This window comes from Macaca thibetana, chromosome 19 (genome assembly GCF_024542745.1).
Source record: "Macaca thibetana thibetana isolate TM-01 chromosome 19, ASM2454274v1, whole genome shotgun sequence".
Lineage (NCBI taxonomy): Eukaryota > Metazoa > Chordata > Mammalia > Primates > Cercopithecidae > Macaca > Macaca thibetana.
In genome coordinates this window covers 16,034,925-16,059,459 of record NC_065596.1, presented here as the reverse complement: position 1 = coordinate 16,059,459, position 24,535 = coordinate 16,034,925, and the positions used below count along the sequence as shown (strand labels likewise).

Below are 24,535 nucleotides of genomic sequence, written 5' to 3'. Positions count from 1 at the left end.
ATGGATAGGAAGGTGGATGGGTAGGAAGATGGATGGGTAGGAAGGTGAATGGATAGGAAGGTGGATGGATAGGAAGGTGGATGGATAGGTGAGTAGATAGATAAAAGAGTGAATGGGTGGGTGGATGGATGGATGGATGGATGGATGGATGGATGGATGGATGATGGATGGAGGATGGGGGATGAATGGATGAACAGATGGGAGATAGAAGATGGATGGAAGGGTGGATGAATGGAGGGATAGAATGGGTGGATGGATGAGTGGATGGATGGATGTATTGAGGATGGATGGGTGAATGGGGGATAGATGGATGGGTGAGTAGATGGATAGAAGAATGAGAGATAGGTGGGTGGGAGATGGATGGATGGAAGAGTGGGAAATAGGTTAATGGATGGATGAATGGGGGCTAGTTGAAGGATGGGGATGGATGGATGGGTGAATGGATGCATACAAGGATAGCAGAGGGATGAGTGATGAATGGATGAATGGGTGGATGGAGCACGGTTGGATGGAAGGATGGAGGGATGGATGGAAGGATGGATGAACGGAAGGATGGATGAATGGGTAGATAAAGGATAGTTGGATGGAAGGATGGAAGGAAGGATAGATGAATGGGTAGATGGAGGAGGTTAGATGGGTAGAAGGATGAATGGATGGAAGGATGAGTGGAGGATGGATGAATGGATGGATGGTCGGGTGGAAGGATGGATGGATGGATGGATGGATGGAAGGATGGGTGGATGGAAGGATGAATGGACAGAAAGATTGGGGATGGATGAAAGAATGGGGTACAGATGAAGGAGAGGGGATGAATGGGAAACCAGATGGATGGATAAAAGGATAGGAGAGGGATGAGTGAGGGATGGATGAATGGGTAGATGGAGCATGGTTGAATGGAAATATGGAAGGAAGAATGGGTGAATGGGTACATGGAAGATGACTGGATGGAAGGATGTATGTATGTATGGATGGATGGAAAAAATGGGCAGAAGGATGGATGGATGGATAGATGGATGAATGGATGGATGGAAGGATGGATGGAAGGATGGATGGATGGATGGATGGATGGATGGATGGATGGATGGATGGAAGGATGGATGGATGGATGGATGGATGGACGGAAGGAAGGATGGGAAGGAAGGAAGGATGGATGGATGGATGGATGGATGGATGGATGGATGGATCGATGGATGGATGGAAGGATGGGTGGAAGGATGGGTGGATGGAAGGATAAATGGATGGAAGGATGGAGGATGAATGGAAAGATGGGGGACAAATGAAAAGATCAATATACCAACAAGTGGAAGAAACGGCTGAAAGAACAGATTAAAAAAATTCAACACAAACTAAAAGCATAGTGTGGTCCTGCTGCCCAGCCTCCAGGTGTAAAGATTTGCCCCATCCCAGGACAAAACTGCTCAACTCTGCACTTTGGTGAGATGGGGATGAGAGAAAAGTCAGTCTTTAGGCAGACGGATGGATGGATGGTCTGCCGGGAACTCACCTTCCAGAATGACAGTGATGGGGTTAGGCCGGAAGCCCTCACCACCCGGGCACAGGGTTCTGTACTCAGCTGTAAGGGAAACAGACTCCTGTGAGGTGGAGTATTGGGGCAAAACTTAGGGGAAACAGGGGAGCGACAGCAGGAAGCCTGAAAAGGGCGCAAGAGCGGGCTCCCATCCTTCTACTGTACTAACTACATCCCCATATCTCTTTAGCCTCTTAGGGCCAAGGGACTTCGGCCAGTCCTGGGACTGCGTGTGTGTGTGTGTGTGCATGTGCGTGTGCATACGTGTGTGTAAATGTGGATTCCCATTCAACATGTGAGCAGAGTTACATGGTAGTGGCTGGGGGCAGGAAGGAGAGAAGATGATTCCTTCTGATCCAAAACCATATCCTAGTGTAACTGCAAGTTTTCCCCATGCAAGGAAGACCCTGGACATTCACACACGCACACACCTGAATAGGTACCTCCCTGTTTCACACCTGAGGACTTTGCACATTCTGTTCTCACTGCATTGCACATCATTCCCCCTACTCTGCTAGGAAAACTCCTACACATCCTTCAAAACCTCACTCACGCCTCCTCCCCTGGAAAGCCTTCCCCACAGCTTTCTCTTCCCCACAGCTTTCTCTTCCCCACAGCTTTCTCTTCCCCACAGCTTTCTCCTGAGCTATGGCTATGCCTCAAAGAAAACCCTTAGGACAGCTCTACTCTCATAGTCCTGAAACTTGGTTTAAGAGTGAGGGAGAAGCAGTGTGCAGAGGCTGTGGCTCATCCTTCTCCGAGTCCTCAGCCCCCAGCACATGACACAGAGGAACTCTCAGTGTTTGTTGACTGACTGAGTGATCAAGTGACTACAAACACAGAGAATTTACAGAAAGCAGCCTTGGAGAGAGGCCCAGCCAAGAGTACACTGTATGACCCAGGATGAGCCCCTCTCCTTCCCCAGTTCTTGGTTTTCCTGTCGCCTAAGCCCCACCTCCCCTTAGCAGAGATGGCCCCCTAAGCTCCCGGGTCTCGGTGGCTCAGGCCACGGTGCTCAATGGTCCCCACAGGGACTCACTGGTGTTGGCCACTGGGCACAGCTCGCAGGGATTGCCCCAAGCCCGGCCCAGGGAACAACAGCAGGAAGCCCGGGTGACACCAACTCCGATCTCAGCACTGCAGGAAATGCCACCGTCCCCTCGGTCATGCGTCTCCAGGAAACAGTTCCCAGCCCGAGTGTCTGAACAGGCAGAAGGGGATGGTTAGCAGGTGTCAGGGGGAAAGCCGCACGTGTTCGTGTGCATGCATGTGTCTATTTCAACGGGTGACAAGGACAACCGCTCTTGCGGGAGACCAGCAGATGTCCCGTTTGTCAGGAGCAGGTAGATTTGAACACGTGGACATCTGAGTTAACCCGGGGGCAATCCCACCCACCTCTGCTGGCCCCAGAACCCTGATCTGGAGCTGAGCATGGACTCACCCACGCAGCCCACTCCGCTGGGGTTCAGCTCAAAATCCTGGGGGCAGCGGCAGAGGTAGCTGCCGGGGGTGTTAACGCACACGCCGTTGATACAGTTTACTGGGTCTGCACACTCGTTAATGTCTGTGGGGAGGAGGCGCGGTCCTCAGCAGGGAGCCCTGCCTTGGCCCCCCTCCCTCCTGGCTTCATCCTGGGAAGCTGCAGCCCTCACTCGAGGTCAACTTCTGGGCACCAGGGGACAATGTCATGTCCGTCCCTGGGAAGAAACCTAACGGGACAGGAACCTCCAGTCTGCCCTGTCCCCTCCAATCCCATTCCTTCTCCTGCTCTGTTCTGCTTGGCAGAGTTTTGCTCGTTGAACTCTACCTGCCCTGGGTTCCATGCAGTCAACATATGAAAACCACATCTATTTTATTTTTCTTAATTTATTGATGTTTAGAGACAGGGTCTTGCTGTGTTGACCAGGCTGGAGTGCAGTTGCGCAATCACGGCTTACTGCGGCCTCAGACTCCTGGGTTCAAGCAATCCTTCTGCCTCAGCCTTTGGAGTAGCTGGGACTACAGGTGTGCACCACAATGCCCAGCTAATTTTTTATTTTTACTTTTTAGAGATGGGGTCTTGCTATGTTGCTCAGGCTGGTCTCCAACTCCTGGCCTTGAGTGATCCTCCCACCTCAGCCTTCCAAAGTGCTGAGATTATGGGCATGAGCCACCACACCTAGCCAAAACCCATCTATAGAAAATACTTTCAAACCATGGGTTAGCACATTCCAATCTGTAGGCCAAATCCGGTCTACCACCTATGTGTGTCAATAAAGTTTTATTGGTACAGGGGCCACATTCATTCATTTACATATTGCCTGTGGCTGCTTTTGAGCTACAATGGCAGAGTTGAATCATTATGACAGAGACTGACTGTGTGGCCTGCAAAGCCAAAAATATTTACTATCTGCCCATTTCTAAAACACACAGAGGTGGGAGACCCTTTTGGCAGCTAGGGTGGAGAGGCCACTTCAATCACTGAACTTATTCAGCTGGGGAACAGGCACGGGAAATGATGGGGACATCAGGCAAGGTGCTCCCTACCCCCCCCCCAAGACTCCAAGGGAGGATGCTTGAGAAGAGATCTGAGGGCAGTGAGGGAGCGAGCCATGTCCCCTGCCCCAGCTCCTGCTCTCTCCTCCCTCCTTCCAGCCCAGATGACCTCACACCTGTGCAGTTGCCACCCCCTCGGTCCAGTTCGTAGCCACCATCGCAGATGCAGCGGAACATTCCAGGCAGGTTCTCACAGCTCCCAAATGCACAGAGGTTCCCTTGCGCACACTCGTCCACATCTGCGGGGACCCTGGGTCAGCCTGCCCCACCCAGAGTCTGCGGCAGGGACCCACCCACTCTGTCCTCTGCCCTGCCGGGCCCGGCCTCACCCTGGCAGGCCCGGTGGTCCTCAGTGGGGTCAAAGCCCATCTCACATTCGCAGCGGTACCCGCCGGGCGCATTGAGGCACTGCCCGTTATCACAGAGGTCCACGTTCTCGGCACATTCGTCTCTGTCTGAGGGGTCCCAAGATTCGGAGGACTGGAGACTGGTGGACCCGGACCCATGCAGGGTGGGTGGGAGGGAGGCCCCAGTCACTGGAACACTTCGCTGTCAGCCAGAGTCCCAGGCAAGTAGCCCTGGGGACTCCGTCTCTGACTCAGGGTGGGAGGCAAGTGACCAAAGAAGGGTCAGGGAGGGGAGAGGTGGTCTGGACTCTTGGACCCCAGAGAGGGTACCCAGTCACTCCGGATCCAGGGAGGAGAGCAGCCAGGAAGGAAGTGTCTCATGCACTTAGGGGTTCAAGGGAGCCGTGGGCAGGCAGTAGCACCCCCTGGGCCGAGGACACAGCCTCTCCAGCACCCATGGAGCGATGAGTGAGTCAGAAGGAGTCAGGAGGTTGAGTGACCATGGCGGCCACCGTGAATTCAGCCCCCGTGGCTGTCCCTCTAGGGCCCCTGCCCTCCCACCCCCTAATCTCACCTTCGCAGGAGAAGCCATCCCCGGTAAAGCCCTGGCGGCAGGTGCAGCGGTAGGAGCCAGGGACATTGAGACAGTCACCTTTTGGGCTGCACCGGTGCTCCTGGGAGACGCATTCATCCAGGTCTGCAGGAGACGGAGCCCAGGCCCCCCACCCCATGGCGTGTGCATTGTGGGGGGCAGAAGGGAGAAAGACTCTTCAATCCTCCAACCCTGACTGCCCCCCTGCAGACACCCCCACAACCCACCCTCCCACTGCCTTGCCCCTCACCTACCTCTTCTGCTTTGCCCCGATTTCCTGCCCCCAGGTACTCACCATGACATTCGAAGCCATGCCCCTCCCAGCCTGGCAGGCACCTACAGCTGAAACTCCCTGGGATGTTGAGACAGGAGGCATGACTGTCACAGTTGTGTCCTCCAACCTCGCATTCATCCACATCTAAAGGGAGAGGAGGCACAACGCTGAGACCCAGTCACAGAAGGAAAGACTCGATGCAATAGCAGCTGAACGGGCGGGGACTCTTCCTCTCTAGGGGAGAGCTGGTCCAGAAAGCCTCCTCCCCTCCACTGGGGGAGCTTCCATCTTTACCCAGAGCCCGAGAGGAAAACCCCCAAACCTAACAGACATGACTCTCAGCAGCCCTCAGAAATGGTCTGAAATAGCAGCATGAAAGACTTGGGGTAGATATTAAGAGTGACTGTCCAGCCAGGCACGGTGGCTCACGCCTGTAATCCCAGCACTTTGGGAGGCTGAGGCAGGCAGATCATGAGGTCAGGAGATCAAGACCATCTTGGCTAACACGGTGAAACCCTGTCTCTACTAAAAATACAAAAATTAGCTGTGCGTGGTGGTGGGTGCCTGTAGTCCCAGCTACTCAGGAGGCTGAGGCATAAGAATGGTGTGAACCCAGAAGGCAGAGCTTGCAGTGGGCAGAGATCGCACCACTGCACTCCAGCCTGGGCAACAGAGGGAGACTCCGTCTCAAAACAAACAAATGAAACAAAAACAAACAAACGAAAAAACAAGTGACTGTCCGGATGAACACGCCCCCTTTCCAAGCCAGGATTTCCCTGTCCACCAGCATTTCCAATCCAGAGTCAATTCTGCCTCACCCTTATGACCTCTGCCGCGTTAAATCTGGGTGAGCTACTGTTACTAAACATTTGTTTACCACACTCCTGTTCTCGCTGACATAAATCATGTTTTAAAAGACAATTTTGGATCCACATCAACAACCTCTAAGAAGTCATGAGCTTGATGCTATGTTGTGTAACATTTGTTTCTAATACACATTAAAATAACCATCTAACTGGAGTCGATAGAATTGTGTCCCCTTAAAAGGTATGTTCAAGTCCTAAACCCTGAAACCCGTGAATGTGACCTTATTTGGAAACAGGGTCTTCGTAGATGTAACTAAGTTAAGATGAGGTCATCCGGATTAAGGTAGGCTCCGGTCCAGTGACTGGTGTTCTTCTAAGACCAGTGACTGGCTGTGTAGCCAGATGCAATGACTTACATCTGTAATCCCAGCTACTCGGGAGGCCAAGGTGGGAGGATCACTTGAGGCAAAGAGTTTGAGACCAGGTTGGGCAACGTAGTGAGAACCTGTTTCTACAAAAACACCTTTTATTCCCCCCCTCGAGGCATGGTTTCACTCTGTCACCCCAGCTGGAGTGCCGTGCAGTGGTGCAATCTAGCTCACTGCTGCCTGGATCTCCTGGTCTTAAAGCAATCCTCCAGCCTCAGCCTTCTGAGTAGCTAAGACTGCAGGTGAGCGCCAGCATGCCTGGCTAATTTTTTAAATTTTTGTCTCAAACTCCTGAGCTCAAGAATCCTTCCACCTCCACCTCCCAAAGTGCTGGCATTACAGAAATGAGTCACCATGCCTGATCAACAAAAACTTTTTAAAAAATTAGCCCGGCATGGTGGCATGCACCTGTAGTCCCAGATACTGGGGAGGCTGAGGCTGGGAGGATTGCTTGAACCCAGGAATTTAAGGCTATGAACCAGTTCATGAGCTATGATCACACCACTGCACTATAGCCTGGGCGACACAGCCAGACCTTATCTTTACAAATTAGATACTATTGGGTGCAGTGACTCGTAATCCCAACAAATTGGGAGGTCGAGGCAAGAGGATTACTTGAGTCCAGGAGTTCAAGACCAACCCGAGTGACATAGTAAAACACTCTCTCTACAAAAAAAAAAAAAAAAAAATTAGCTGAGTGTGATGGCACGTGTGGGAGATTGAGATGGGAAGATCACCTGAGCCCGGAGAGGTGGAGGCTGCAGTGAGCTATGATTGCATCACTGCACTCCAGCCTGGGAGATAGAGTGGGACACTATCTCAAAATAAATAAATAAATAATGTAAAAAATGAAAAAATTTTAAAAACAGATACACAGAGAGAAGAAGGCCTTGTGAAGATGGAGACAGAAACTTGAATGACACGTCTACAAGCTGAGGAACACCAAGGAGGCATGGAACTGGTTCTCCCTCTGAGCCCCCAAGAAGGTACTAACCCTGCAGACACCTTGATTTCAGACTTCTGGTTTCCAGAACTATGATTCTAGAAGGAGAATACATTTCTTTTAAATTAAAAAACAAGTTTTGGTTTTTCTTTTTGAGATGGAGTTTTGCTCTGTGGCCCAAGCTGGAGTGCAGTGGTATGATCTCGGCTCACTACAACCTCTGCCTCCCAGATTCAAGCGATTCTCCTGCCTCAGCCTCCCAAGTAGCTGGGATTACAGGCATGCGCCACCACGCCCAGCTAATTTTGTGTTTTTAGTAGAGACGGGGTTTCACCATGTTGGCCAGGCCGGTCTCAAACTCCTGACCTCAGGTAATCCACCCACCTCAACCTCCCAAAGTGCTGGGATTACAGGTGTGAGCTACCCTGCCCAGGCTAATTTTTAAAATTTTTAATAGAGATGGGGTTGTTGTCTCTATTAATGTTGCCATATGGCCATGTTGTGATGTATCCATGTCACCCAGGCTGGTCTCGAACCCACGGGCTCAAGCAATCCTCCCGCCTTAGCCTCCCAAAGTGCTGGGATTACAAGTGTGAGCCACCGTGCCAGGTGGAGAATCAATTTACTTTTTTTCTTTTTTTTTTTTTTTTTTTTTTTGAGACGGAGTCTCGCTGTGTGGCCCAGGCTAGAGTGCAGTGGCCCGATCTCGGCTCACTGCAAGCTCCACCTCCCGGGTTCGCCATTCTCCCGCCTCAGCCTCCGAGTAGCTGGGACTACAGGCGCCCGCCACCACGCCCGGCTAGTTTTTTGTATTTTTTTAGTAGAGACGGGGTTTCACCATGTTAGCCAGGATGGTCTAGATCTCCTGACCTCGTGATCCACCCGCCTCGGCCTCCCAAAGTGCTGGGATTACAGGCTTGAGCCACCGCGCCCGGCCACTTTTTTTCTTTTGAGATGGGGTCTCACTCTGTTGCCCAGGCTGGAATGCAGTGGTGCTATCTTGGCTCACTGCCACCTCTGCCTCCCGGGTTCAAACGATTCTCCTGCCTCAGCCTCCCAAGCAGCTGGGATTACCATGCCTGGCTAATTTTTGTATTTTTAGTAAAGATGGGGTTTCACCATGTTGACCAGGCTGGTCTTGAACTCCTGACCTCAGGTGATCTGCCCACCGCAGCCTCCCAAAGTGCTAGGATTACAGGCATGAGCCACCGCGCCCGACCCAGAGAATCAATTTCTTTTTTTTTTTTTTTTTTTTTTGAGGTGGAGTCTCACTCTGTCGCCCAGGTTGGAGTGCAGTGGCGCGATCTCGGCTCACTGCAAGCTCCGCCTCCCGGGTTCCCGCCATTCTCCTGCCTCAGCCTCCCGAGTAGCCGGGACTACAGGCGCTGCCACCTCGCCCGGCTAGTTTTTTTGTATTTTTAGTAGAGACAGGGTTTCACCGTGTTAGCCAGGATGGTCTCGATCTCCTGACCTCGTGATCCGCCCGTCTCGGCCTCCCAAAGTGCTGGGATTACAGGCTTGAGCCACCGCGCCCGGCCGAGAGAATCAATTTCTAAGCCACCAATTGTGTGATCCTTTGTTACGGCAACCACAGGGAACTAACATAGTCACTACTCAAATGTTTAAGTGTTCATCCCTGTATTGCATCCAATTATCAGGGATCTGCCTTTTCAGAAATGCTGCTGCAGACAGGTGGGGCTTCCCCTCCTGAGCTGTTCAGGGGACCCCCAGGGCACTGTATGGGACTCTGTTCTTTTTTTTATTTTCCTATTTTTTTTCGAGACGGACTCTTGCTCAGTCGTCCAGGCTGGAGTGCGGCGGCTCACTGCAAGCTCCGCCTCCCGGGTTCACGCCATTCTCCTGCCTCAGCCTCCCAAGTAGCCGGGACTACAGGCGCCCGCCACTACGCCCGGCTAATTTTTTTTTTTTTTTTTTTTTTTTTTTGAGACGGAGTCTTGCTGTGTCACCCAGGCTGGAGTGCAATGGCCAGATCTCGGCTCACTGCAAGCTCCGCCTCCCGGGTTCACGCCATTCTCCTGCCTCAGCCTCCCGAGTAGCTGGGACTACAGGCGCCCACAACCGCGCCCGGCTAGTTTTTTTTTTTTTGTATTTTTTAGTAGAGACGGGGTTTCACCGTGTTAGCCAGGATGGTCTCGATCTCCTGACCTCGTGATCCGCCCGTCTCGGCCTCCCAAAGTGCTGGGATTACAGGCGTGAGCCACCGCGCCCGGCCTCTGCTCTTGCTTTAACACAAGAAGCCATCCGTGGAAATCTATGAGCATGAACTCTGGCTGTGCTCGGCACGAATCGCATGATTCCCAAAAGGGCCCAGGGAGTCTTCTCTGCCTGCACCGCTGACCGCCGGCTCACCAGAGCAGCCCGTGGCCCCCTTCCTGACCATGTAGCCCAGCTGACAGTGGCAGACAAAGGAACCCCTCGTGTTCTCGCAGTCCCCGTGGAGGCAGATGTGAGGGTTCAGGTCGCACTCATCCACATCTGTTGGGGAAGAAAGCATGAGGTCTGAGGACTGGGTGCAGGGGTGACGGGAGAGGAAGTGGGTGAGGGTGGGAGGGAGAGCCCCAGCATTCCTGACTGTCCCGCCACACGGGTCCTCTCTGCTAGGACTCGCTTTCTTTTCTCCAGGGGCGGGGAGCTCCCTCTGCATCCACTACTGGGTAATCGGGAATGTTCTGTGAGCCTTTCGCAGAGCACATTCCAAAGAACACACCAGGAATGTGCTTCCAAAAGTATTTTATGGTCAAATACATTTAGAGAAGGCTGAGATCCACAAAGCTAACCAGGGTTTCTTCCTGCAGGACTTTTCAGAGCCTTTATGCCAATATGCACAGTGGATCTGCAACAGGGGCATGGAGCAGAACGCATTCCCTAAATGCATTTGTTCACAAGGCCCATCGCTGAGACTTGTTTGCTCTCTGAGACTCCTATAAACTGGAACACTCTAAGCTCTTTAAGCTTCACTCGGTTTCTTGGCCGGGAGTTACATTGTTATTTCCTGGAACTTCCACAGGCCGGCCTCAGCTTTGTCCTGATGGGGCACCCAGCACACCACAGGACAACCTGTAGCTGGGTGAGGATAGCAATCGCCACCTTACAGAACACAGCTCTGAGTCTGTTTCCTGCCTTGTCCACTGTCCTCTGCCAGAAACCCCTTTGTCTTTGGTAATCGTAACGCACAGACCTTGAACAGGACACGATCCTCCGATAGGTGTAGCATATGTCATATTAAACAAACGCCATTTAAAAGAGCAAGGTTTGGGGAATTCTGCTTCTGTTCCATAAATGGGATCTCATGGGCTTTGGGAAGCAGACTTGCGATACGGGGGATGCTTAAGTGGAAAACCAAGTGCTGTTACAAAACCTCATCTCTCTACCCGCAAATGGCAGGGGTGGGGTCCAGCATTTGTCATTGTCATGCCTATGTACCACCTTGTGGAAGACCTGGTGTGTGAATTCTGACACCGCCTCCTCCACCCCGCCATCCCGGCTCCTCACCAACACATGTCCTCATGTCCGGCGTGGCCACGAAGCCATCATAGCACAGGCAGCGGTGACCCCCCGGCACGTTGGTGCAGTGGCCTTGGTCACAAACACTGGGGTTCTCTTCACACTCATCCACGTCTGGGGGAACAGGGTTGGGGACTGTGCTTAGCTTTGCCCTGATAGACCACCCAGTACACATCTGCTCCCCAGCCCCCAGGACGACCTGTAGCCAGGTGAGGACAGCGATGGTCACTCAAGCAGTCTGGGGGCGCCCAGGCAGTTCTGAGTTTGTTTTCCACCTTATTCACCCTCCTCTGCAAAAACCCCAGGGGCTTTCCCACAGGGTGAGCAGCCTGCCTGGGGCCAGGACAAGCCAGGCAGGGGGTGCCTCGGGTCTGGTTGGCTTCACTACGCTGTGCTGGGCTCCGGGCCAGTGTAGGACCCGGCCAGCACCTCCTCCTCATCCCCCACGCCAGGCAGTGGGAAGAGGTTGTGCCCACCTACCTGCACATGCCCTTCCGTCGGGCATCAGCGAGTAGCCCTGCCCACAGCTGCACCGGTAGCTGCCCTCAGTGTTAATACAGTACACGTCACACCCACCATTCCGGACCCGGCATTCGTTGATGTCTGCAGGATGCAGGGCAGACAGGGGCTGGGGCTGGGGGGAGGGGGCTGGTTTGGGGGTGGGAGCAGAGTGGAGTTGAGGACAGGAGGGGCTGCCACTATGGCTGGGGATGCGGTTGGTGCCCAGGGCCCAGCAGGTGGGCACAGTCTCACCCACGCAGCCTTGGTGGTCAGGTGTGCCCTGGAAGCCGGCGTGGCAGGAGCACTGGAAGGCACCGATGACATTGACACAGTGGCCGTAGGGACATAGGCCATCCCTCAGGGAGCACTCATCGATGTCTGCAGGGGAGTGCAGATGAAAGACAGGCCTGTGCCCCATCTGCCGTCTGTGTGACCGTGAGACACACTGGGGCACACACGCACGCTAAGCAACTCACGCTGCCGACACTGGCACAGCCCCGCATGTGCCTGTCCATACACTCGCATTCACTCACATGCAAATACCCACACTCTCCTATAAACACAGACACCCAGATACACACCACACGTGCCTGCTCACACAGGCTCACAAACACACCCCGGCACCCACTCACGTGTGAACACACTCGCCCTTGACAGACACACACAGGCACACTCAGATACACACACTCAGGGGCACACTCCTAAATTCACAACACACCTTATATCCACTTGCATACAAATACACTCACCCGTGTGTAAAGACACATCCACACCCAGGGCACACTCACACCCATGTGCACACACAGACACACAAACACCCACATGCACAAACACACACACACACAAACACACCCATGTGCACACTCAGACACACACATAAACACACCCTCAAACATACCTGTCCTTGGACAAACACACGTCCACACCCAGACAGCCACACCCAGAGGTACACCCACACAGACCCACTTACAAACACATACTCACACCCACTCACACACAGACATACCTCCCTTTATAAACATGCATTTGCATCCAACTACACATCACATTCTCTTGCACACGCGCACACAGACTTACATACAAACACAACCGCTCAGAAATTAGCCAGGCATGACCGGGCGCGGTGGCTCACGCCTGTAATCCCAGCACTTTGGGAGGCCGAGGCGGGCGGATCATGAGATCAGGAGATTGAGACCATCCTGGATAACACGGTGAAACCCCGTCTCTAACTAAATATACAAAAAAAAATTAGCCAAGTGTGGTGGTGGGCGCCTGTAGTCAGGGTTCCTTGGGAGGCTGAGGCAGGAGAACGGCGTGAGCCCGGGAGGTGGAGCTTGCAGTCAGCCGAGATGGTAGCCACTGCACTCCAGCCTGGGCGACAGAGTAAGACTCTGTCTCAAAATAAATAAATAAGCCAGGCATGGTGGCGCATGTCTGTAGCCCCACCTACTTGGGAGGCCGAGGTGGGAGGATCACCTGAGCCTGGGAGGTGGAGGCTGCAGTGAGCTGTGATCGTGCCACTGCAACCCAGACTGGACAACAGACTGGGACCCTGTGTTAAACAAAACAAAATGAAACACACACACACACGCAAACACACTTGCCCTTGGTAGATACATTCATAGCCAAATACACACTCAAACCGTCTTGTGTGTTCACACAGATGCACACACACACTCACACCTACTCACATGCAAACACTCCCCATTGTACAGACATACACACAGTCACACAAATGCACAAACGCCTGCCATTGTACAGACACTCACACATGTGCGTGTTCATCTAGACACACACACTCCCGCCATCTTGCATATAAACCCACTTACACACACAGGTACACACTGACACACACTTGCACGCTCACACACTGGCCTCAGAGAGACAGATACACATGCCCACCCTCTCACTCATCCAGCCCACATTCACCTGACACCCACGCACTCTCACACACACGGGCTCACGCTCACACTCGCACACCCGGATGCACACTCACCCTCACAGGCAGTGCCCTTGGCTGTCAGCTCGTGCCCAGGGGGACACTGGCACTTGTAGCTCCCATCCGTGTTGGTGCAAGTGCCTCCCCGGCAGAGCAGTGGGTCCCTTGCACACTCGTCCACGTCTGAAGGTTTGTGTGGAAAGAGAGAGCAGGTGTGAAGGTGCTGACACAGGGAGGGAGCGATGAGGTTCATGCTGGCTTCTCCCCCCACCTCCCCAGCCCCCTTCACCCCAGCGGGAGCCAGGAGAGCCTGGGGGCTCCGGGCTGGGATGACCCAGGGGAATGGGGTCTGCACCAGGAGCAGAGACCAGCCAGATAGGGAGGGAGGCTGAGATTCTCAGAAGAACAAAGGCCATGAAGTTGACACTCTTGGTGCCGCTAGAAAAGGCACTAAGAAGTGCCATCATTGACTTTGTTATTCATTTGATGAGCATTTCACGTGCATCCTCTGACCTAGAGGCACTGCAGGGAGCTCCAGCTCCAGGGAGCCCTCTTTCCTCCTCCATTCCCTGCAGGACATGCCAGAAAGCTGAGGCTCAGTCCCGCCAGGACTCAGGGCAAGGAGCAGGCAGCCTCACCACGGCCTCATCACTCTTAAGCCACAGGGGCATCCTTCCATTCCTCAGGCCCGCCCCAGGGCCTTTGCACATGCTGTTCTCCAGTGTCTTCACCCTGTTCACAGCTACTGCCTTCTTTCTTTCTTTTTTTCCTTTTTTTTTTTTTTTTGTTGTTATTTTTGAGACAGAGTCTCACTCTGTTGCCCACGCTGGAGTGCAGTGGCACCATCTCGGCTCCCTGCAACCTCCGCCTCCTGGGTTCACGCAATTCTCCTGCCTCAGCCTCCCAAGTAGCTGGGATTACAGGCGTGCATCACCAAGCCCAGCTAATTTTTGTATTTTTAGTAGAGACAGCGTTTCACTATGTTGGTCAGACTGGTCTCGAAATCCTGACCTCAAGTGATTCAACCGCCTCGGCCTCCCAAATTGCTGGGATTACAGGTGTGAGCCACTGAGTCCAGCCTTTTATGTTTTTGGTTTTTTTTTGAGACAGATTTTCACACTGTCACCCAGGCTGGAGTGCAGTGACACGATCACAGCTCACTGCAGCCTCCACCTCCCAGGTTCAAACTATCCTCCAACCTCAGCCTCCTGAGCAGCTGGGACTACAGGCAGGCGCCACCACGCTCTGCTAATTTTTCAATTTTGTGTAGAGATGGGGCCTCTCTATGTTGACCAAGCTGGTCTTGAACTCCTGGCCTCAAGCAATCCTGTCTCAGCCATCTCTCATCAGACCATGTGGCCTTTTTAAGTGCTTCTGACAGCGGCAATTTTGCATTTTTTTCTTTTCTTTCTTTCTTTCTTTTTTTTTTTTTTATTTTTTTTGAGACAGAGTCTCGCTCTGTCGCCCAGGTTGGAGTGCAGTGGCCGGATCTCAGCTCACTGCAAGCTCCGCCTCCCGGATTTACACCATTCTCCTGCCTCAGCCTCCCGAGTAGCTGGGACTACAGGCGCCCGCCACCTCGCCCGGCTAGTTTTTTTTGTATTTTTTAGTAGACACGGGGTTTCACGGTGTTAGCCAGGATGGTCTCGATCTCCTGACCTCGTGATCCGCCCGTCTCGGCCACCCAAAGTGCTGGGATTACAGGCTTGAGCCACCGCGCCCGGCCTTTTTTTTTTTTTTTTTTTAATTTGGAGACAGAGTCTCGCTCTGTCGCCCAGGCTGGAGTGCAGTGGCACGATCTCAGCTCACTGCAACCTCCACCTCCTGGGTTCAAGCAATTCTCCTCAGTCTCCCAAGTAGCTGGGACTACAGGCACCCGCCACCACACCGAGTTAATTTTTTGTATTTTAGTAGAGATGGGGTTTCACCGTGTTGCCCAGGCTGGTTTTGAACTCCTGAACTCAGGAAATGTGCCCACCTCAGCCTCCCAAAGTGCTGGGATTACAGGCATGAACCACTTTGCCTGGATTTTTCTTTTTCCTTCCTTCCTTCCTTCTTTCTTTGTTTCTTTCTTTCTCTTCCTTCCTTCCTTCTCTTTCTTTCTTTCTCTCTCTCTCTCTCTCTTTCTTTCTTCTTTCTTTCCTCTTTCTTATGACAGGGTCTCACTCTATCGCCCAGGTTGGAGCGCAGAAGTGCAATCATGGTTCACTGTAGCCTCAACCTCCTGGGCTCAAGGGATCCTCCCTTCTCAGCCTCCCGAGTGGCATGTGCCACCATGTCCAGCTAATTTTTTAAAAATTTTGTAGTGAGAGGGTCTTGCTATGTTGCCCAGGCTGGGCTCGAACTCCTGGACTCAAGCGATCCTACTGCCTCGGCCTCTCAAAGTGCTGGGATTACAGGCAAGGGCCACCACACCTGGCCCAATTTTGCATTTCCTCAGCGATTCATGTTATTCATGTCTGTCTTCCTGTTAGGCTGTGAGCTCCAGGGAAAGAGGGCTCCCTGGAGCTGGAGCTCCCTGCAGTGCCTCTAGTTCAGAGGATGCACGTGAAATGCTCATCAAATGAATAACAAAGACAATGATGGGGACGAGAGGCCTTGTAACTGGCAGTATTTCCCAGGCTTCTCTGAGGGGCCCTGTCCTCTACCCAAGCTACACACCCTCCCTGGGAGACCTCACCCACCCCAGTGTGCCGGCCACCCCCAGGTCTCAGCCCCCAGGTCTCTTTCCTAAGGACGATGCCTCATGGACCCCAGACTCACCACAACCCAGCTAATTTGCAGCTCCTCCCTCCTCCTGCCCCCTCCATCCACGTCCACACAGCAACAGCCGTCCCCACCCGTCCCCACCCTCCGTCTCCTCAATGCCCACCCTGCCCAGGGCGCCCACCACACCCCTGCCCGGCAGTCACCAACCCATGCAGTCCTTCATCAGCATGAAGCCGCTCTCGTAGCCGGGAAAACACTCGCACTCAAAGCTGCCTGGTGTGTTGACACAGGCGCCCTGGCCGCAGAGGTCAGGGGAGATGCGACACTCGTCGATATCTGTAAGGAGAGGAGGCAGAGGCTGGAGGCGCCGTGTGTGCCACATCACGGGGCACAAGGCAGAGGGGTCTCTGTCCTTTGATGGGGGTGTGGGCTAGAGGAAGCCTGTCTGCAGACATAAGGAGGCACAGGCCAAGAGGGGAGGGGTCCCTGGATGCAGACACAATGGGGTGCCGGAGGGGGTCATCAAATCTGTAGATACGACAGGCGGAAGAGAAGCTCCCAAAAGGAACTGAGGAAATGGAGAGACCCCGAACTAAACATGACAAGGGCAGGGAATTTTCTCACAGTCCGGAGCTCTCCATTTTCTTTATATTGGTGGTAGATTTGTTTGTTTTATTTTATTTTTATTATTTATTTATTTATTTATTTTTTTAGAGACAGTCTCGCTCTGTCACCCAGGCTGGAGTGCAGTGATGCAGACTCGGCTCACTGTAACCTCTGCCTCCCAGGATCAAGCAATTCTCCTGCCTCAGTCTCCCGAGTAGCTGGGATTACAGGCATGCGCCACTGTGCCCGACTAATTTTGTACTTTTAGGAAGATGGGGTTTCACCATGTGAGCCAGCCTGTTCTCGAACTCCTGACCTAAAGCAATCCACCCACCTCGGCCTCCCAAAGTGCTAGGATGACAGGCGTGAGCCACCGCACACAGCCTGTTTGCTTTTTCAGAGACAGGGTCTTGCTCTGTCACCCAGGCTGGAGTGCAGCGGCGTGATCACAGCTCACTGCAGCCTCAACCTCCCGGGGGCTCAAGGGATCCCTCTGCCTCAGCCTCTCGAGTAGCTGGGACTACAGTTAATGCAATAATAATTTTTTATTTTTTGCAGAGATGGAGGTCTTGCTGTGTTACCCAGGCTAGTCTCAAACTCTTGGGCTCAAGCAATCCTCCCACCTTGGCCTCCAAAAGTGCTGGGATTACAGGCGTGAGCCACCAGGCCAGGCCTGGAGGCCTCTAAAGGTCCCTTTGCCAGCCCCTTCTTTTATGTTTTATTTACTTATTTATTTATTTTTGAGATGCAGTCTCGTTCTGCCACCCAGGCTAGAGTGCAATGGCACGATCTTGGCTTACTGTAACCTCCGCCTCCTGGGTTCAAGTGATTCTCCTACCTCAGTCTCACAAGTAACTGGGATTACGGGTGCCCGCCACCACACCCAGCTACTTTTTGTACTTTTAGTAGAGACAGGGTATTGCCATGTTGGCCAGGCTGGTCTCGAACTCCTGACCTCAAGTGATCCACTCACTTTGGCCTCCCAAAGTGCTGGGATTACAGGTGTGATCCATCGCGCCTGGCCCAGTCCCTTCTTTTATAGTCAGGGTTCCTGCAGCCCAAGGAGAGCAATCACCTGCCCTAGGTCACACTGCACAGAAGCAGACACAAGAAGTGCCTAAAGAACAGGTGCTTGCTGGGCACGGTGGCACACGCCTGTAATCCCAGCACTTTGGGAGGGTGAAGTGGGTGGATCACCTGAGGTTGGGAGTTCAAGATCAGCCTGACCAACATGGAGAAACCCCATCTCTATTGAAAAATACAATATTAGCCAGGCATGGTGGTGCATGCCTGTAATCCTAGCTACTCAGGAAGCTGAGGCAGGAGAATCTCTTGAACCTGGGAGGTGGAGGTTGGAGTGAGCTGAGATCGTGCCATTGCACTCTAGCCTGGGCAACAAGAGTGAAACTCCGTCTCAAAAAAGAAGAAGAAGAAGGAGGAGAAAGAGAAGGAGAAGGGGAAGAGGGAAGAGGGAAGAGGAAGAGGAAGAAAGAAGAAAGAAGAAGAAAAAGAAAAACGGGCATGTCTCTACGTCTTATTCGAGGCCCCATCCCTGGCAAGGATCACGCTCTCTCCAAGAGGCAGAGGTGGCACCTACCTGTGCAGTTCCGTTCTTGGGCATCCAGGGCGAAGCCCCCCGCACAGGCACAGTGGAAGCTGCCCACCGTGTTTCTGCAGGTACCGTGCGTGCAGAGGCCAGGGAACGCCTTGCATTCATTCACATCTGAAGTACAGGAGCATCAAATCACCCTGATGTCCCCAAGTTTGGGATCCATACACCAAGCCCTCCCTGGGTTCTTCATGCCTGGCCTTGCCCACATCCCCTTTTCCCCAAACACACCTCCCATCTCCAGGCTTTTGCCTATGCCGTGCCCCTCCCCATCCTTCCGGGGGCCTGACTCCTTCCCCAACCGCACCTTTATAGAACGGCCGGCCAGACAGGAAGTCCCGGCTGGCAAAGCCCAGCCCCCGCGGGCACAGGCTGGCGAACTCCAAGGACTCGGGATCCGGGCAGGCCTCGCACTCGGCTCCCCAGGCGGCCCCAATGGAGCAGCAGCAGACGTCCATCCGGTACTTGCCAGGCAGGGTGACCCCACACTCATCCTCGTCCCATCGCAGGAAACATGGTTCCAATCTCACATCTGCACAAGGGAACGGTCACTGCGTCCCCACCCCTGCCACACTGTGCCCGCTGCGAGACAGGCGTGCCGCTCAGTCACTCTCATCGGAAACTTTCTCCCGGACGCGTCAGGTCGAGGGCCAGAGTGAAAATGGGTGACTTCCTCCAGGCACTGCCTGGGGGGGCACTATGTGTGCTGTTCTGTAGCGCTGTTCTATCCGTTTATTTTTCTTAATGATTGATTCATTGGTTGATTGATTTGTTTTGAGACATAGTCTTGCTCTGTCGCCCAGGCTAGAGTGTAGTGGCACAATCTCAGCTCACCGCAACCTCCACCTCCCAGGTTCAAGCAATTCTCCCGCCTCAGCCTCCCGAGAAGCTGGGATTACAGGCGTGTGCCACCACACCCAGCTAACTTTTGTTTTTTTTTAGTAGAGACTCGATTTCACCACGTTGACCAGGCTGATCTCGAACTCAAGTGATCTGCCCACCTTGGCCTCCCACAGTGCTGTGATTACAGGCATGAGCCACCGTGCCTGACCAATTTTTTTTTTTTTTTTTTTTAAGACAGAGTCTCGCTCTGTCCCCTAGGTTGTAGTGCAATGGCACAATCTCAGCTCACTGCAACCTCCACCTCCCAGGTTCAAGCGATTCTCCTGCCTCAGCCTGCTGAGTAGCTGGGATTACAGGCACCTGCCACCACGCCCGGCTAATTTTTGTATTTCAGTAGAGATGGGTTTCACCATGTTAACCAGGCAGGTCTTGAACTCTTGACCTCAAGCAATCCACCCACCTTGGCCTCCCAAAAGTGCTGGCATTATAGGCGTGAGCCACCACGCCCGGCCTAACTTTTGTATTTTTTAATAGAGACTCGGTTTCTACACGTTGGCCAAGCTGATCTCAAACTCAAGTGATCTGCTCACCTCGACCTCCCAAAGTGCTGGGATTATAGGCATGAGCCACTATGCCTGGCCACTAAGGATTTTTAGGGCAGTGAAACTACCCTATGTGACACCACAATGGTGAACGAATGTCATTATACATTCGTCCAAACCCACAGAACGTCCAACACACCAAGGGTAAACCCTAAGGTGCTCTATGGACTTGGAGATGACAATGATGTACCTGCGTAGTTTCATCCATCGTAACAAATGCACCCTCTAACCCTGGGGCAAGATGTTGATAGTGGAGGAGGCTGTACGTGCGTGGAGGTGGGGGCTATGTGTTCATATTTGCTGTGAACCTAAAACCGTCCTCAAAGATAAATCCTGGCTGGAATTCCAGCACTCTGGGATGCTGACGTGGGGGGATCCCTTGAGGCCAGGAGTTTGAGACCAGCCTAGGCAAGATAGTGAGACCCTGTCCCTACTTGAAAAAAAAAAAAAAAAGTACCAATAAAGAAATAAATTAGCTGGGTTTGGTGGTGCACACCTGTAGTCCCAGCTGCTCAGGAGATCAAGGTACAAAACTCAGCTGAACCCAGGAAGTGCAAGTTGTAGTGAGATGAGATTGTGCCACTGCACTCCTGCCTGGGTGACAGAGTGACATCCTGTCTCAAGAAAAAAGAAGAAAGAAAAAAAACCCACGCAAATGTCTTTCATGATGTGTTAGCCGAAGGTGGAGGATCCCAAAGGATGCCTGAAATCTCTCCTATTCGGGCTGGGTGTGGCGGCTCACGCCTGTAATCCCAACACTTTGGGAGGCCGAGGCAGGCAGATTGCCTGAGGTCAGGAGTTCGAGACCAGCCTGGCCAACATGGTGAAACCTTGTCTCTACTAAAAATACAAAAATTAGCCAGGCGTGGTGGCGCATGCCTGTAATCCTAGCTACTTAGGAGGCTGAGGCAGGAGAATGGCTTGAACCCAGGAGGCGGATGTTGCAGTGAGCCGAGATCGCGCCACCGCACTCCAGCCTGGGTGACATAAGCGAGACTCCGTCTCAAAAAAAAATAATCTCTCCTGGTCCTAGAGTCGCTGCGGGTGGAGGGAACGAAGGAAGGATGCGTGGGCCCATGTGCGGACCTCGCCTGGACTCACCCACGCACAGCCGGCCCGAGGCTTCCAGCATCAGGCCCTCTGGACACTCGCAGCGGAAAGACCCAGCGGTGTTGACACAACGCCCGTTGGGACAGGCTCCTGGGAAGGTCTCACACTCGTTCACATCTGGGTGGCGGGAAGTAAGGGAGGAGGGAAAGCCGGAGGGTCCAGGGAGGGGAAGGGCGCTGGCTGGCCATTCCCCTGGGGTCTCAAGTTGTCCTTGGGGAGGAAGGAAGGGGATGGGGACAGGGATTGGGGACTGTCAAGAAGGCCTGGGGACCAGGGAGGGAGAATGGCTGTCCCCATCGTAATAGACTCCAGGGCGGGGCTGGAGGTGGCACCCATGGGGGTGATGCAACTGGTTGTGTACGGGCTCTGGAGTAGGGGGTGAGCTGGACATGGGCAGGGAGTTACCATCGCAGGTGACACCCGTCATCCGGGCAAAGCCCCGGGCACAGGCAGGGTCTGCAATTGGAAGAACGAGAATGAAGAGTGGAGTCATTCTCTCATGCCAGCCCCAGGGGGGACCCGCCCTGTTGAGGGCTTTTCCCATGGGCACCTGGGAGGCCCTGAGGAGGATGTTACCGATCTCGCAGCGTTCGCAGGGGCTCCCCCAGGCTGCCCCGAGGGTGGCGCAGCACTCGGACCGCAGGCTGGCTCCCTGAAGGTTCACCTCACAGCGGTTCTCCTGGATCTTCAGCCAGCAGGTGCCCTTGGTGCTATCTGGGGAGAAAAGGCGGGTCACCTGTCTCACCTGCCGAGCCCACACCTGCACCCTGACCCACAGATGCCCAGCCTCTGGAACGCCATCGGGCTCCAGGGCCGCTCACCTAGACAGATGGTGCCAGAGGGGTCCAGCCGGCTGCCAGGGGCACATTTGCAGGTGTAGGAGCCAGCCAGGTTCTGACAGACGCCGTTCACACACGGGCTGGACAGGCATTCATCGACGTCTGCAGGGACAGCCCCCCACCAGGCCGTGAACTGCAGGAGGAGGAGCCTTACCTGGCCAGGACCCCTCCTCCCCCAAGGGACCGCTGCACCCAGTGGCACAGGGTGCACCCAAATGCACAAGTGTGCAGAAGGCACTGGAATCAAATGCGTGTGCAAGCACACATGTGTGCTGAGCTGTGTGTGTACACGCTGTAAGAGACAGGAAATGCCAAACTGTTTTCTTTTTTTTGAGACAGAGTCTCGCTCTGTCACCCAGGCTGGAGTGCCGTGGCACCATCCCAGCTCACTGCAACCTCTGTCTCCCAGGTTCAAGCGATTCTCATGCCTCAGCCTCCAAGGTAACTGGGACTACAGGCATGTGCTACCTTGCCCGGCTAATTTTTTTTTTGCATTTTTAGTAGACGGGGTTTCATGATGTTGACCAGACTGGTCTCAAACTCCCAACCTCAGGTGGTCCACCCGCCTCGGCCCCCCAAAGTGCTGGGATTCTAGGCATGAGCCACTGCACCCAGCCAAAACTGTATTCTTACTCTCACCTTCAACACACACAACACAACACAACACAACACAACACAACACAACACAGAATACATCAGTGATCAGACGTGGATTTTTTTGTTTGTTTGTTTTTGCCAAACTGCCCAATTCTCTGACACCAGCAGGGTGCCCTATAGTTCAATTCTGACGCTATCTGCCTGGAGTTGAAGTCTGACTCCACAGGTTGAGGGCTCAGTCCCACAAGACTGCCATCCACGCAGATGCCAATTGAAAATCGGGGCCTCCAGAATTTCTGCCTTCTCCTCGGGCTTGATCATCCGCTAGAGTGACTCATGGGACTCAGGGAAATACTTAACTTATGTTTACTAGTTTATTATGAAGGATATTACAGGCTGGGTGCAGTGGCTCATGCCTGTCATCCTAGCATTTTGGGAGGCTGAGGCGGGTGGATCACTGAGGTCAGGAGTTCAAGACCAGCCTGGCCAACACGATGAAACCCCATCTCTATTAAAAATACAAATTAACAGCCAGGCGCGGTGGCTCAAGCCTGTAATCCCAGCACTTTGGGAGGCCGAGACGGGCGGATCACGAGGTCAGGAGATCGAGACCATCCTGGCTAACACAGTGAAACCCCGTCTCTACTAAAAAATACAAAAAACTAGCTGGGCGAGGTGGCGGGTGCCTGTAGTCCCAGCTACTTGGGAGGCTGAGGCAGGAGAATGGTGTAAACCCGGGAGGCAGGGCTTACAGTGAGCTGAGATCCGGCCACTGCACTCGTCTGGGCGACAGAGCAAGACTCCGTCTCAAAAAAACAAACAAACAAAAAAAATTAGCCGGGTGTGGTGGTGCACGCCTGCAGTCCCAAGCTACTTGGGAGGCTGAGGCACAATCATCTCTTGAACCACGGGAGAATTGCTTAAACCCAGGAGGTAGAGGTTGCAGTGAGCCGAGGTCGCGCCATTGCACTCCAGCCTGGGCGACAGAGCGAGACTCTGTCTCAAAAAGACAAAATAAAAAAATAAAGGATATTAAGGATATTACAAATGACGAACCGCCAGATGGAAGAGATGCATGGTGCGGGGTATCTGGGAGGAGACGTGAAATTTCCGTGCCTGCTCTGGGCATGCCACCTTGCCAGCACACAGATGTGTGCATCCACCTGGAAGCTCTCCAAACTCCATAGTTCGAGTAGGACTTCTGGGATGTGTGTCTAAATGTGTGCCCCTGAGTGTGTACAATTGTGTGTGACTGGGACCACAAGTGTGGGAAGTGTGAGAATGAGTGTATGGGCCAGGCATGGTGGCTCGTGCCTATAATCCCAGCACTTTGGGAGGCTGAGGCAGGTGGATCACTTGAGGTCAGGAGTTTGAGACCAGCCTGGTGAACATGGTGAAACCCTGTCTCTACTAAAAATACAAAAATTATCTGGGTGTGGTGGATGCACCTGTAATCCCAGCTACTCAGGAGGCTGAGGCGGGAGAATCGCTTTTACTGGGAGGCGGAGGTTGCAGTGAGCCGAGATCGCGCCACTGCACTCCAGCCTGGGTGATAGAGCAAGACTCTGTCTCAAAAAAAAAAAAAAAAGAATAAGTGTGTATGTAAATGTGAGTATATGCGTGTCTTTGAGTGCGTGTGTGTGAATGTAGGTACATATGCAAGTGTATTTGAGTATGCATGTCTGTGTACACACGCACACAGCATGTCTGAATGTATGTGTCTGCATGTACACAGCATGTGCAGTGTGTCTGGGTTTATGTATGCATGACACATGCAACGTGCATGTCTGAGTGTGGCTGTGTGCAGGATGTTTCTGAGTGTGTGTATATGTGTCTTGTGTATACACCTCATGCAACATGTGTGAGTATCTGAGCGTGTGCATATATATGTGTGTGTGCACACTACATATAGCATGCATGTGTGTGTGAATAGAGGTAACATGTAAGCATCTTTGAGTGTGTGCATGCCTCTGTGTGCACACGCTACACACAGAGTATGTCGGGGCATGTATGTGTGTGTGTGTGCGCAAACCCACGTGAGCCCGGGACCCTGTACCTTTGCAGATCTCCGTGTCCTGCCAGAAGTGGAAGCCGGGGGGGCAGGAGCAGCTGTAGCTGCCTGGGCTATTCTGACACCACCCGTTGTCACACAGGAGGCTGTTGAGGGCACACTCATCCACGTCTGTGGGGTGGGGTTGGGAG

General features: G+C 53.3%; 1 protein-coding gene across 2 annotated transcripts in view; it reads right to left on the bottom strand.

Annotated features, from left to right (window-relative positions):
• Nucleotides 1-24,535, bottom strand: part of FBN3 (fibrillin 3) — a 90,253-nt gene that overhangs the window by 43,437 nt on the left and 22,281 nt on the right. For both annotated transcript variants that reach the window (XM_050769975.1, XM_050769976.1), the window contains exons 18-37: nt 24,390-24,515; nt 21,719-21,838; nt 21,474-21,611; nt 21,303-21,353; nt 20,889-21,014; nt 18,650-18,874; nt 18,331-18,456; nt 16,335-16,463; nt 13,476-13,601; nt 11,732-11,857; nt 11,459-11,581; nt 10,967-11,092; nt 9,824-9,949; nt 5,298-5,420; nt 4,985-5,107; nt 4,393-4,518; nt 4,180-4,302; nt 2,970-3,092; nt 2,568-2,729; nt 1,505-1,573 (exon numbers count right to left, since the gene is read on the bottom strand). In XM_050769975.1, coding sequence (XP_050625932.1) covers nt 1,505-1,573; nt 2,568-2,729; nt 2,970-3,092; nt 4,180-4,302; nt 4,393-4,518; nt 4,985-5,107; nt 5,298-5,420; nt 9,824-9,949; nt 10,967-11,092; nt 11,459-11,581; nt 11,732-11,857; nt 13,476-13,601; nt 16,335-16,463; nt 18,331-18,456; nt 18,650-18,874; nt 20,889-21,014; nt 21,303-21,353; nt 21,474-21,611; nt 21,719-21,838; nt 24,390-24,515 — 2,517 coding nt within the window. The remainder of the gene's footprint in view (nt 1-1,504; nt 1,574-2,567; nt 2,730-2,969; nt 3,093-4,179; nt 4,303-4,392; nt 4,519-4,984; nt 5,108-5,297; nt 5,421-9,823; nt 9,950-10,966; nt 11,093-11,458; nt 11,582-11,731; nt 11,858-13,475; nt 13,602-16,334; nt 16,464-18,330; nt 18,457-18,649; nt 18,875-20,888; nt 21,015-21,302; nt 21,354-21,473; nt 21,612-21,718; nt 21,839-24,389; nt 24,516-24,535) is intronic.